The sequence below is a fragment of the Sminthopsis crassicaudata genome, chromosome 3 (assembly GCF_048593235.1).
Source record: "Sminthopsis crassicaudata isolate SCR6 chromosome 3, ASM4859323v1, whole genome shotgun sequence".
Lineage (NCBI taxonomy): Eukaryota > Metazoa > Chordata > Mammalia > Dasyuromorphia > Dasyuridae > Sminthopsis > Sminthopsis crassicaudata.
Window position 1 is genome coordinate 469,578,126 of NC_133619.1, and position 15,362 is coordinate 469,593,487.

At 34.0% G+C, this 15,362-nt stretch overlaps 1 protein-coding gene across 8 annotated transcripts in view; it reads left to right on the forward strand.

The window, feature by feature from the left end:
• The window catches only part of DCLK1 (doublecortin like kinase 1), a 387,769-nt gene that overhangs the window by 300,209 nt on the left and 72,198 nt on the right, over positions 1–15,362 (forward strand). For 7 of the 8 annotated variants that reach the window (XM_074303493.1, XM_074303494.1, XM_074303491.1 and 4 more), the window contains one exon: positions 15,270–15,354. In XM_074303493.1, coding sequence (XP_074159594.1) covers positions 15,270–15,354 — 85 coding nt within the window. Of the gene's footprint in view, positions 1–1,573; positions 1,783–15,269; positions 15,355–15,362 lie in introns of those variants that run through there. The other variant, XM_074303498.1, reaches the window with a different exon arrangement.

Sequence of the window (15,362 nt, forward strand, 5' to 3'; positions counted from 1 at the left end):
AATTGAGTGAAACTACCCATTATGCTCCCACATCCTGGCTTTTGTAGATTTTGTAGATTATCTGATCAGTCTGATGATGCTAGGAGTGGGTGTTACAAAGTAGAAATGAAGCCTACTCCAGACACATACTCAGCTGAAGTGAACTGGTTGCCAAGCTACCAGTAGAGAAAAATCCAGTAAAGAATGGGGGAGGGAGGCGAATTATAAAGGAAGAAGAATATGGTTGATATAGATTTAAGGAAAAATGGCACTGAGAAAGAGGAAGAAGTTTTGTATTTTTTATCCTCTCTAAAAGCAAAATTTCAAAGCCACATTTGTGAGAGTCACAATATATGTAATGGCAGCAATTGAGCTGTGGTATTGGGATCAGAAATTGTTCATTGCCCTCTGTGGATCTAGTGAGCTTCAGCTCCTGATAATGTATTTTGTGAGGTAACCATATTTCCTTTCTAACCAAAACAAGAAAGAAAGGAGGGAGGAAGGGAGGGAAGAAGAAAGGAAGGGAGAAAAGGGAAGGAAGGAAAGAAGGAAGGAAAGAAGGAAGGAAGGAAGGAAGGAAGGAAGGAAGGAAGGAAGGAAGGAAGGAAGGAAGGAAGGAAGGAAGGAAGGAAGGAAGGAAGGAAGGAAGGAAGGAAGGAAGGAAGGAAGGAAGGAAAAGAAGAGAGGGAGGAAGGAAGAGAGGGAGGAAGGAAGAGAGGGAGGAAGGAAGGAAGGGAGGGAGGGAGGAGAGAGGAAAGGAAGGGAAGAAAGGAAGAAAAAGAAGAAGGGAGGGAAGAAGGAAGGAAGGGGGAGAAGGGGGAGGGAGGGAGAGAAGAAGGAAAGAAGAGAGGGAAGGAGGAAGGAAGGAAAAAAGGAAGAAAGGAAGAGGAGGGAAAAAGGGAGGGAGAAAAGGAGGGAAGGAAAGAGGAAGGGAGGGAGGGAGGAAAGAAAGAAAGGAGGGAGACAGGAAGGAAGGAAGGGAGGGAGGGAGGGAAGAAGGGAGAAAGGAAGAGAGGGAGGGAGGATGGAGGAGAAGGAAGGAAGGAAGGAAGGAAGGAAGGAAGGAAGGAAGGAAGGAAGGAAGGAAGGAAGGAAGGAAGGAAGGAAGGAAGGAAGGAAGGAAGGAAGGAAGGAAGGAAGGAAGGAAGGAAGGAAGGAAGGAGGAGGAAAGAAGGGAGTTTTCCAATTGATCAGTTCATTTTCTAAGAAGACATGACATCAGGGAGGTGATAACACTCAACAAAAAAATCCATAAGCATTTATCAATAATCTCCCAGGTGCCCAGATCTTTGTAAGTGACTGATTTATGAGACCTTGGCAATTGAGCTGTCTCCATTATTGGTTATTTGAAAAAAAGAGGGATAAAAGTCATTTAAGGAACATTACTAGCAAAATGTAACAAAGATTACTTTGTTTTTTTTTTTTTAATGTGGTTTTCAGCAACATAAAATTATTTGCCATTAACAATCTTTAATAGGGAAAGGGTAATTATGCAAACCAAAGACCTTCGTTTAGTTTTGTTCCACACTTAAGACAAGTACAAAGCACCAAAGGAAAACAAGTAAACGATTCTATACTGCCCTTCATCTTACAGGACCTGTACCGCCCCCTCTCTTCGGATGATTTGGATTCAGTAGGAGACTCAGTGTAAAAGAGAAAATGGAGCAGTTTATATGGTTTGTGATTTGGTGAAGGTTTAACATTTCCTAAGAGAAATTTTAACAACAAGATGCACAAAAGAGTTTTGCATAAATAAATAATAAATAGGGCCGAAAATCATAGAGATACTATTTATATGGACATTTTATATTTGTGACCTTAATCTTTAAAGGGAATTTTTTGCTATTTCTTATTGGGAATTTAATTTAGAGTAAATAAGGGGGGGGGGGGGGGCAAACTGTGAAGTTAGATTTTGGTATCAGGCCTGGTTTTAGACAAATTTCTTGCAAAGGTAAACTATTGAATAGAGGAACACATTTTAACAACTGAATTAGCAAAATATGCTCATATATTCAGGGACAGAGTTGATTTTTAACATATATAATTAGATATAGAGATAAAACTTTTTTATCTTTGCCCATAAATGAAATGGTGCCCTCAAACTAATTTTTTCTATTTAAAACTGCTACTATGTTGATTTAGTTGGGTATTGAAAATTGTCATTATTGAAAAATAATAAAGAGATCTCTACTTGGAATTTTTCCACCACTGAACAATAGATAGATGTATTCATTTTGTAGTTTAATACTTCTAAGAAAAAAATGAATGAGAAAGGCACCATATCTCATGAAGGCTCTGATACTGGATTTTCCTGTTATTTCAGTTGATAAATAAACTTAAACAGAGAATTCTGCCTAGCTTAATGCACCATTGATAACCATTTTGCTGTATGGCAACATGAAAAACATATACAGTGTCATTATTGTGTTGCAAATGTTAAAATTCTTCCCTTCTGACATATGTGTAATTTCTCAGATGTGTAATGGCTGGAAATACTTTTTTTTTTTTTTTTTTTTTAAGTTCAGGCACAAAGAAAACGTGTTCTGGACTCCTTCCAAGAAATCCATTTGAACCTCCCTATAAATGGTACTTTATAAATCAGGCCTTCAATATCTAAATCCCTGCTCAGATAATGCATTTATCTCGCTTTTATTTGCAAATTAATATGCAAAACTCATTTTGTGTTACACTAAGTAGGTCTATGGTAATAATTCATTGTTTAACATTAATTAACCTACTAACTCTGCTCCTCTAGCGCTTTATTTTGAAACTTAAAGTCAACTTTGCTTAAAGTTAAATTATTTTTAAACATGAATACTAAATTTTATTTAAGCCATATCCTAGTGATTACTTGCTTCTCTTAGTTCAGACACTTAACTATTTAAGACTTGCAAAGCATGATTTTGATGTACTGAAGACACATCATATCTCAGTAGATGCTAAATTAAATGTTTTCTTCCATTGGGAGAATTGAAATGCTTTGAAAATTGATTTAAAGATGAAAATTTTAAAATTCAAATTTGATTCAAGATGGAGAATTGTTCAGTTGCCATGTATGATTTTAAATGTTTCTGATTTAGATTCTTAATAAATTATAGTGCTAGCAAATTTTGCCATCTGGTTTATAATTACATGTGTTACCATCACACTCTCCTACTAAGTAAAATATTCCACCCAAATAAAAAAAATGAAATGCCAGGCAACCAAGCCAGACTGAGCATTTGAACACTCCTATATCCTATTCCTCCTACCCCCCCCCCCACTGAATAATTAGTACCTCATTATCTTGTCGTTTGAGAATGCCTGATTTGGCAGTTAGTTCAAGAAATGCAAACTGAACCATTCCATCTTGAAAGAACAGTTCATAATACCTGTGCCAGTCTTCAGGTTTTTCAGCTCTTTCCAATAGAAATTAACAGAGACCCCTGCTGAGATCAAAAGGCCTCTTTGTGTTAGTGGAAACAGTAAACATCTGTGAAGTTGTCTATGTTGGTGTCTGCTCCAGTTATGTCTTGGTAAAATGCATTACATATTAGAGAATGATCCCAAGTAGATTTAGTATACATTTAGCTCACCTATCAAAATGAAAGGGGGCAGTAAAAGAGTTAACTTAAAACTGGTGGTGGTCAGTTTGTCCAGAATGAAAATATTAAATTACCTTAAGTTGCCCACCCTGTCAATCTTATGGACAATGACTACATAGAAAAGTCTATTGAATGTTTATTCTGGATGGACGGTAGATATTGCCAATTGATCTGGATTCCATGACTTTGTTTAGATACGGCCAAAAAAGAAAATTGGACTTTGTGTTAATTGTTGATAGATACCATAGCCAACTTTCCATTCAGGCAGCTCCAAGGGAATGCAGTTCCATAGCATCTAATCTTTGAAACATATGACTTTTATTAAAGGACTGTTCAGGGGCCATATATATCATTTACTCTTGAAATGAACGTCCCTTAGAGGTTGAAACAACACACCATTTATAGACTTTGAGATATCTTTTTATGCAGAGCATAATTCCATTATACACAAACAGAAGTAAAATATTTCTTAGCAGCAAACCAGAAGGTTTCAGTTCAGTGATAGAAGAGAATCGATATTATATGGACATTTGAGATTTGCTTGCCTCTAGAAAAAAAAAAATATTTAAGTATCTTATCTTTTAACTATTTTTACAGAGTAGGAAAATACTCTAGCCATCTTTATGATGTTTTGATCTTTGGGTATCTCTACCCTTTTAGAACTTACTTAGTATGTGCTATAAAGGGATTACATTGCAGTTGAAAGTTTGGTACTTTGTAATTTGTAACTTGTCTTAGTCATTGTAGAAACAGAAGTTAGAAACATTTCTCTGCTTTTGGCATTTAAAATGCAATTAATAATTCAAGTATGAAGTACAGTTTGAATATAGGGCTAGTAATTCTGAAATCCATGCAGTGTCTTTCCTTTATGTTTTGCTTAATCAAATAGATTTAATATTAAAAAGTAAAATGCCTGCCTTTCTACTGCCTTAGGTATTTAAAAACTGCCATATATTCCATTGATATCAAACAGACCTGTATACATATACTGGCTCATCATAAATACAAAAATAAACCTTGAAAAATACATTCTATCTATACATGCACTTATTTTCCCAAAACCATCTATTGGGAATATTTTAGGTTCTCTTAGCTGCAAATTTACATTCTATTATATTGCAATTCCTTGACTTTTTAAAAACAAAACAAAACCTAAAATTTACATTTCTTTAGGGAGAATACTTTAAAAACAAAAGCAGAAGTGTGATTTTTTTGCAAAAAGCAGATTTAAAAATATACATTTTAATTATTAGACTAACCAAATTTGCTATATTGACGATTATATCTATACAGGACTGTGGGTGCATGTAAATATGCAGGGCTTGTATGTGTGCATCAGTAATTGAGTATTTGTGTTATGTGTATATACTTGATATGATTTTTAAAAAAAGGATTTGTGAGACAGCCTTATAAATTACTGGCTCTTATAGATTCATTAGTAATCTTATCATGTTATTAATTGCAGCCCTATGGCATATAAAAATCAGTGGCATGATGAAGTTAAAAATTAGTTTGCTATTTCTTCTAGCTAAAGTGGTTTTAAAACCCTATTTACTGAAAAGCAAACAAATTTAAAGAATAAGTACCATGCCAGTACAATTTGATGATAGATTTATATTGTTCTGTCTTGGTGTTCACTTATTAAAATCACAGTATCCCAAGACTCATATTTTTCTATGATTTATGTATAACTGGTAACATAGTGATTTTCATCAGAAATGTTCAATGAAAATAAAATTTTTGTGTCATAGATGGGAAAGTAGTTGACTATTTAAACGAAGTCTGCCTGGGGTGGGTAGGGGAAAGTTGTTATAACCAAATAGTAGAGGTAATACAAAATGCCTTTGATTTCTTATTGGTTAAGAGCAGAGCCATGTAATCTTCAAGGCAGTACTGCATATGATTCTGAATCATTGTATTCTTTGTTCTTGTTATACTTGTTATACTATACTTACTGTACATGTGTGTATATGTAGAGTCATATATATACACACATATATTAATTAAGTGAATATGCACATGCTTCTGCTCCTATGTGCACATTTGCATTCTTCCTGCTAGCACCTGTATTTCTGCATGTGTTTTAGTGAAACCAATATATGTTTTGAATACCCCCACAGCAGGATAGGGTGGAAATGAATGATATACTATATTCAGTATACCAATTGTCTGATGTAATTTGCTATTCTGTCGATTGAAAATGAATGTAATTTTGTGCCTGTAACACGAATGGGGTTTAGGGAATGAAAAATGTGAATCCCTGCCTATTGTTTTAGGGTGCATGATATATGCTATTATTAAATTTTGATTCTTTTTAAAAAGATGGATAAATTACAAGATAACATAAATAGTGCATGTAATACATGGGAATGTGTATTATATACAGCTTTGAAAGGTTTTTTAAATCTGCTGTCAGGAGGTGGTTATATCAAGTACAGAGGCTATATAGGCACAGAAATATGGTCATTCATCATATATATTCTGTTTTGAATTTGCATTCACCTGTAAAAGAAGGAGTCATTTTATTTCTTACAATGTCTCTACTCTGCAACTCAATATAGTTTTGTAAATATTGGCTGAGTTTTCCCAGAAAGTTTGACATCATATATTTGTACTTACGTTATTTAGAGTTGCTTGGTTGTGTACTCAAAAGATAGCATTTTGGTGCTAATGTGCTTTTGAAAAACAATCATTTTTATTATAAAATTCCATTAATCCAACCCATCAGCAAAGTCTGTGAGAGTTTCAGGGATGATGCTGATGAAATGTTTCATTTGAACACACCCATGGACAAAATCCCTAACAATTTGTGTGGTTGTTTCATTGCGGTCTGTTGTATTTGCATTTCCCATTGGACCATGTCATTATTTTTGCAATTTACTTTGTGATGCTTATCACTTTAGAATGACTTACATAATAAACAGGAAAAACAAAAAGCTATGTTGTTCGGTGAGTTTCTTTTGGAAAATGTGGGGGGGAAAGACACTGGAAATCATCTTGAGGATTTTAACTTTACTTGGGCTCATAGCTTTCATATAATGGACCTAACTAGGCTATCAGCAAGTGAACTTCAGAGAAGCTTGTATATTTCTCCAGAGAGTAGTTACTCAAGAGCCTCTGAAATATGACCTGCTAACAGTAATACCAAAAGGAATGGGATCTCTGAAAAATTATGTTTCACAAGTTTCCTTTGGAGACAGTGTGTATACCTGCCTAGGGCTCCTTCCAGGGCAGCTGGTTGACTTGTAGAACAAATCTGTTATATATAAGGACTGGCTATCTTCTGGTAAATATTCCTCCTAAGTCATCTAAATGTCAACAAAAAATGATTGTAAGTTATAAAAACCCTAAATTATAGATGTATTATTAAATAAATTCTATTCCTTATTTCTTTTGTTTTCATTTTTATTTTAGATTAAATGAATGTCTTTTACTTAGAAAGAGGACTATGAAAAAGAAAATCCTGTTTGTTAAATTGAACTTCCATGATCTTACATTTAAAAGCATAGTTGAATATAATAACTTTTTTCAATGTTTTAATTATAGCAATAATTTTAATGATGGGGCAGCTAGATGGCACAATGAATAAAGTGCTAGTTTTGAATCAGGAAGACTCATTTTCTCTCGTTCAAATCTAGCCATAGACACTTAGTAGTTGTGTGACCCTGGGCAAATCATTTAATCCCATTTGCCTCAGTTTCCTCATCTGTAAAATGAGCTGGAGAAAGAAATGGCAAACCACTCCAATATCTTTGGTAAGAAAACCCTAAATAGGGTCATAAAGAGTCAGACACAATTGAAACATCTGAACAACAACAATAATGTAATGAAATTGTAGTTTATTTTAGTTAGCAATCAACTGTTGTTTACATCATATTAATCCATTTAAATTATGTCCAAAACAATAGTAGGATCAGCTTGAAATTTAGTTAAACATTTTTGAAGTCCATGTGATTATATATAGTTTTTCCTGTTTTTCTTTTATGCTGAGCACACTTTATCAATGGAACTGGAGAACCAGTGAGTCTCCCTACTGGAAGTGTTAAAACAAAGGCCAGATGACCAGATTTCATGAGTACTTTAGAAAGAATTATATAATTGAGTAGGAGGTTAGTCTAGATGGCCTTCAAGGTTCCTTCTGGCTTTGACATTTTATGATTCAATGGATAACAACTATCTCTTAAGAAACAAAAGAATAAAAGATATGTTTAGGCTTAAATATCTGTAACTCTCAAAATATATATATCTGGCCTGAAATAAATGCAATGATTTTATTTTTAACAAACTTTGTGTTGATTCAGAGTCAATTAGATTTTTATTCTGCTGATAACCAGATCAATGCATTTTATAAAATTTGGTTCTCTTAGTTTCTTCTGTATAATAATGCTCCATCATTCCTGTGTTCTTATTTTAGGTATGTATGTATTTTTTAAGTGATATCCTGACTTTGGTAGGAACATATTTCTAGTAAAATTCTATACTTTCTAATGTTCATATGTAGCATTTACAAAACTGCATGACTTCCCATGCCAAAAAAAAAAAAAAAGAAAGAAAGTTTAAATGCTTTTTGATGCATGTATGTTAATCAGATAAGGTAGAATTAAAACTTCAAACAATTGAATTTTTTGTGCCTTTTTTGTAGATTCTAATGATTTATCCATGAATAGATATTTCTTATGTTAACTTCATCTCCACTTGCTTGGAAAGAGAACAACTGCATCATGTTTCTTCCTTCACATAGAGTTCGCTGACTTTTAGGCTTTCAGCACCAACCTCATAGTTTCCTGTGAGGTAATTTCTATAGCTATGAGTTGTTTTCTTCAAATTTTTCATTCTCAACAGACCCTGCCAAAAAAGTAAATTACCTTAGTAAATTACAGCAAGAAATATTCCTCTCCTAATGAAAGATCTTTATTTCCCATTCTCATTTTAATTTTTAAAAATTATTTCCTTTTGTAAATTTGAACCAAACATTGGTCTTTAATTTCATTTTTTTAAAAAATCATTTTAAAATCATTTAAATAAATTTTAAATGTGAACAAATTATTTTAAATATATTTTCTTTTAGCAAAACATCACTTTAAAATAACTTTTAATATATATACATACACTAATTCATCTTTCTTGAGAGTATAGGTTCCGGGGCAGCTAGGTGGTGCAGTAGATAGAGCAGCAGCCTTGAATTCAGGAGGACCTGAGTTCAAATCTTACCTCAGACACTTAACATTTCCTAGCTGTGTGACCCTGGGCAAGTCATTTAACTCCAGCCTCAGGGGGGGGAAAAAAAGAGAGTATAGATTCCCTGGAGGTTTAGGATGGCCTTCTAAGATTCAGGGCTTCAGTAGTCACAGCATAATTAAACATTCTCAAACACCAGACTCTAGTAACTTACCTCAGCTCCCTGTAATTTGACAACTAGGAAATCCCCAAAGTCCTTTCCATATCTAACATTCAATAATTTCCATCTACATCATTCCATTCTTTAAAAAATATTAAAATGCTATTCCATTTTCACATAGGAATGATACAAGTTTTCAAATGAAATCTGCTATAATAAGTTTAAGTCTTCCTAAGATAGTAAAATATAGATTGATCCATTAAATATCCATCAGATTCCTGGTACATTTCCAATGAGCCAAGATCAGATTTCCAAAGTCCCTATAGATCTTTTCCATATATATATATATATACACACACACATATATATATATATATTTTTTAAGTATCTACATGTGATTGTGTGCTCTCTGAAGATTTGTTATAGGACATATGTCAGCAATGGTGAACTCCATTAAAGCCTTTTAATCTTTCCCCATTCGGCCAATTCCTCCATCCTCAGAGAGATACAAAGCACCATTCCCCCATACATTGTAATAACAGTACTAGTAGAACTTCCTCAGGACATTTCTACAGATGGAATTCAAATTTCTCCTTCCATTCTTCATAGTAAGGTAGTACTTTCATGTGTTACTCTACACTTATCTTCAACCTTGGCTGTGAAGCCAAGAGAAAGGATGTTGTCAGGGATAGAACTAATACATTCACAAGGTTGCAAACACATACACATATACACACAAGCACACAGGGGTTTTTTTCTTTTTTCTTTCACAGAAGAAGACCAAAATCCTTCTCCACCATGACATGGAGATGAAAACTTTGGCAAGTTCTACTAAACTGGAAAGGCTTTGAAGACAGAATGAATAATGAATTGTGTATTTGCATATCAACCTAGCTAAATTCAGAAAAATCTCATCTCCAGCGAGTTGGTTATCAAATGATAGTTTTTTTTGGTTTTTTTTCCAATTGCACCAATTCGAGAAACTGACCTATTAAGGCATAGATTAGTTATGATTTGCTTTGGTGGAGAAAGTACCCACTGCTCCAAATCTTTTATCCTTAAATCACTGAAATATGCTAGGGGGAAAAAAAAGAAAAAGCTCTTTCTTATAGACAACTAAAGGAATCTACCAGCTCCAAAACAGCACAGTAGAGTGACTTGGGGAGTCAAGTGACCCGAATTCAAATCCCACCTCTCCCATTTACTACCTATGTGGATTAGGGCAAGTCATTTAACCCCTCTGAGATTTGGGTTCTTTACTTATGAAATGAGTAGATTGTACTAGGTGATATCTTAAATCCCTTCTGACTCTAAATCTAAGATCTTGTGCAAAGAGCTTCTCTAGTTAAGCCAGAGTTAAATTTAATCTTAGTACAGAATCTAGAATGGGAGAGAAGACTTTCTCCTCACATTACATCAGTATCCTCTTGCAGTACAACAACATCCATCATAGCATAGAAGCCATGAGAAGGACCACAAGAACATACCCAGAAGATCTTTTCTGTATGGATACTAGAAAATTGTACAGTATATACTATTCAATGACTGAGCATATGAGTTGGTGTGGGGAATCAAAATTCTCAGATAATAGAAAATTACTATTTCAAAAAAGGATCAGTAATTTCCAACCAAAAGAAAGCAAAGCACTAAACATATGCTGAGTATAAAATAGTACTTCCAATGATTCAGAAGGTCTTTGAGGATTTTTTTTGATCCTTCAACATAAAAACCATTAATGTCAATTATTGCACTACAGAGTTGTGGTCATGCTGGTCAGTAGCACTTTGTGGGTGACAAAAGTTTATGATGCCAGTGAATCACAAGGCAGAATACTTAATACTTTTACTGCCTGCCAGCCAGATATTTACCAGTGATGCCAAAATTTTCAAGGCTCTATATCCCTCTTACTAAGCTAATCTAATGTTTCTCTAACCCAAAAAATAATATGTACATGTTTTGGGGTACATTTTAGATGTCCCAATTTCAGTTTCTTAAAATTCTGTGTTCATGTGATGTGTTGAGCCAATTCTTACACTTAAAATATTTTAAATTGGATATTCTATTTAAGATCCCTAAACTATATATATATTATATATATATATATATATATTCCTGTGTAGATTTTATTACTTATTATTCATCCTCCTCCTTATTAATAACAAGATATTGAGGATACATTCTAATACTCTGTGGACTCCAGCACACCAAACGAAATTTTTGAAACTGCAAATGTTTATCCATTGTCTTTCCATTGTAAAATTGACCCAGACTTTAGAAATAAGTTTCAACTTGCTTTCTAGAACTCCAAATTAATAACAGCCCCAAAAGAGCAATCAGTATACTCAACATAGAGAATACAAAGTAAGGTAAGAGTGATATAATTAATTAATTATCCAGCTAAATTGAGTACTTTGGCATTCTTTCTACTTTGATTAAATGAATTATATAGCATCAATATCTTCACTTCCTGCTGGGTGGATCCCCAACTGAGTGGCAGTGACAGAATTTGCCCATCTGTCTCTGTTTTTAAATTCTTGATTATTGACTGTATGGTTTACTCAAGGAATCTGGGTAAAATGTGGCTAGAATGATTGTGTCAGCGTTTCCATTTATTTCGTGAAGAAGTGTGATATGTTAGCCATCTGTTATGTGAACCTGAACTAAATAGCTACACTGAAGCAATCTTTCTTAAGCAAATGTTTTTTTGAAGGTGTGCCATAAAGACATCCAGGTGCTAGCAACCTGTACAAATGGGTGATATTAAATCTTCTAGGAAGTGATGACATTTCAAATGTCACAACATCTCTTAAAGCAGCTAATTGCATTAAATTCCACAGGTTGAAAACATCTTGATCTTATAAGATCTTCCCTATCATAATTTTAATAGAGTGTTTTACTGTGGCTGCATTGTATTGTACAACTAAGTACTTCATATCCAACAAGGTAGTTGAAGCAAAGACAAAGCCTTGCCAAGCACACACGTTCTGTGATGATTTACTCTTAATTGTAAGTCCCAAATGATTCAATACAATTGAAATTCCATTTATTTGCATGAATGTGTCTGGGCATAGATATAAATATTTTAACCTTTCTAACAGCCATGTCTACTCTAAAATCCTAACTCTTCATGACCTGTAGGTAAGCCTGTCTCCTCAACAGTTATGACAGAAATTCTTAGTAAATCAGAAAAGTCTTAAGTATGAGCCTGCCAGTGGGCTGTAACTTGGAGATCAGTCTATCTCAATTCAGAGACAATCACTACAAAACATTTGGCCACCACAATGAGTTTTGGCTTTACCAGCTCAAATACCTGAATGTTTTATGATCTGCTTCTAGGAATGGAGCATCACCATGGAAATCATGGATCCTTTTAAATATTGATGTAATGATTCTATATGGATTAACAGAAAATCTGGGTTCAAGTTCTGGGTATGCCAATCACAAGTTGTATCACCTTGGGTAATTTACTAAATAATCTTCTAGGTTGAAATTCACTCATATATTAAATGATGAATAGAATAGACAAGATGATCTAAGTTTCTTTTAATTATAAAATTCTGTGATTCTAAAAATTTTGTAGCTTATTTCCAAAGAAATAACTTATTTATTAACTATAATTGATCCTAATTATTATTATTAATTCACATTCCCAAACTCTTTTGGATGATATTCTACCACTCTAAACACTAAAATCAATGCCCAATATCATAGTGCAAAAAGAACCAGTTTAAGGAAACTTAGTATATTGGTCTTCACAGAAAGAGTAAAGAAAATAAGATTAATAATTACTGACATTTGACATAATCCTTTATGTTTGCAGAGAACTTTATATATATTAGCAACTCTGTGAGGTAGATGTTATTATTATTCTTATTTTATAGATAAGGAAACTGAGGCTGAGATATGAAGTAGCAATAGAGTTAATAAATGTGTGAAGCAGGATTTGAATTCAGATCTTCCTGGTTCCAAATCCAATGCTTCAGCTACTATGTTATCAAAATGTCCCAAATTTTTAGGTGTCAGAAGACACTTTTTGCAATGCATTAATTTGCATTTTTTTAAATTGCTTTCCTGTTATACTTCTCCAGACTGACATTTGAAATGATTAGAAACTATTTTATTAATATTTATCTAGAGTTGAAATCACCAAATTACATATGTAAGTGAACATATGTAAATTCCATTATTTCACCAGGATTTACAAAACTTGGGTTTTTTAGTTATTAAGATGCAGAAAGTGTATTGAAACCTATGCAAAATCTATTGTACACACTGTAGAATTTATTCATGCCTGACTTGAAGAAATCTTTACTGAAAATATATGTTATAGATGTGTTGATACAGGTGCTCATTTTTCAAAATGTGTTTTTGTATTCTAAAATGAATAACAATGCATAACAAGACTCAACCTGTCACCTCACAGCACAATGTGTCAACTTTGCCAAACATAATTTGCAATTCTGCTAGAGAAAATTCAAGGACCTGAAAGTTCAAAAGACAATGACTAAATTTTATCCATGTAGTTGGTGCTTTTCTGCTTGGAACATTGTTTATACCAAAAGGGATGCCATAAAGATAAGAACTCTCAGCGTTCTAGAAAACAGATCCCCCAAATGTGGTAATATTGTTGTTTATATTTTCCATACACAATTGAAATAAATAGTCTTCCTTTCCGTTGAATTCCATATTTCAACCAGAAAAACTTTGACAAAATGAGAATTTATAAGAAATTCTAGAGCTTGATTTAAAATTCTCCTCATCCTCCAATGTCTTTTACAGTCAGTACTGAAAATGGAAGAACCTCCTGTTTTGAGACTACAGGCTTGCATCCCCCAATCATCTTGTGATTCTGCATTATTGGCCACAAAAAGAAATCAATGAGAGATTAGCACAAGCCCATTCCCACCAATGGAAAACAACTCATCAAGCTTCCCGCTGAGGGTGGATTACTTCATCCATGGAGGAAAGAACATATCCCAAACTATTAGGGCTATAACAAATTAACCATAAAGCTGCTATAATATTCTATATAGACAAGAATCCCTGTTGGTGTCAATTTAGGTTTTATCTAGATTTGCTGTCAGCTGTATTGAGTTGATGTATATCTTATTTGCATCCAAACACACTTCCTGTAGAATTTGTTAGCTGAGGAACCCTTGATCCAGTTCAGCTAGTAGTTTCCTAATTATCTCAGTATTTCATAAAATATAAAATTTCTGAAGATTCCTACTTGGCTCATGAGTAAAGTATTCTTAGGGATAATACTAAGGACAACTACCATTCCTCTTTATTCTCCCCTTTCTAGTTCCTCCTTTCAGTTTGGTATAAAATGGGATGAGAGGAGAATAGAAGAGAGAGGTCAGTTTTGCTTTCTCCTTGACTGCCCCGTTGTCACTTCAGTGACAGATTCTTTCTCCCTTCATTCTGCTCTGCAATCAGTCAGCACCATGAGCCAATTCCTCCCACTCACCACCTCCTGTTCCATCAGCCAAACTAAATGGCTACATGGAGAAACCCAGGGGAAACAGAAGGAAGGTCATTTGGGGCAAGCTGTGTACACTGTTTTAGAAATTGTATAAAGAAAATGTGCAAATTGTTTTCTCAAAGGACATATTCCAGAATGGAAACTGTCCATCATGAAAATACTGCCCAACAGTCTCTTCTACTATAAAGCATTTAGTATTGGTCTTACAGTCTCTCTAATGTAACAAGTTTTTACCATGCTTATTTTCATGGAGACTATTTCTAGTTCAAAACTTAGCAAAGTATTTGGAGGACTCATCAGACCTAGGTCTCTGATTATGTACTCTGATTTTCTTCAGGGCATTTCACAAATTTAACCTGCTCCTTACTGAGTCTAAAAATAATAATCTTACCCTTAACTTTTCATAACAATGCTAAGCGAGATACTTCACAAAAAATATCATATCAAGAATCAGCATTCCATGAAGGGAGAAATATTTTGAGCTTCGTCACTTTAAAAGCTTCCATATTTTCACCAATAGTGAGGGTAATAACCAGTGCTTGGAAGAATTCCTTTTTCATGAAAGAATGCAATATTGAAGCATGATATGGGAAAATTGATTTGTTTAAACACAAGTAGGCTTGTATTATGGGAAGAAGAGTGATAGGATATCCAAAATTCTACAATAATTAGTGTAATAGCTGAGAGAAACTTTCCAAATTCTAATATGGTGGAAAGAGGGAGATGACACTTGATCAGCTAGCTAGGAATTTCCTTTTCAGAATATTAAATAGCTTGTAGACCTCTCCCAAGATTTCTGCCCTATATTGGCACTTGGAGACCGAAGTACATCTTTACCAATTGTTAAATGTGTGCTTTATTCTCTTTTTCTGTTCACTTCCAGAGCTCTCAACATGGTGGCTCCTCTACCTCACTAGCATCCACCAAAGTATGCAGCTCCATGGATGAAAATGATGGACCTGGAGAAGGTGAAGCA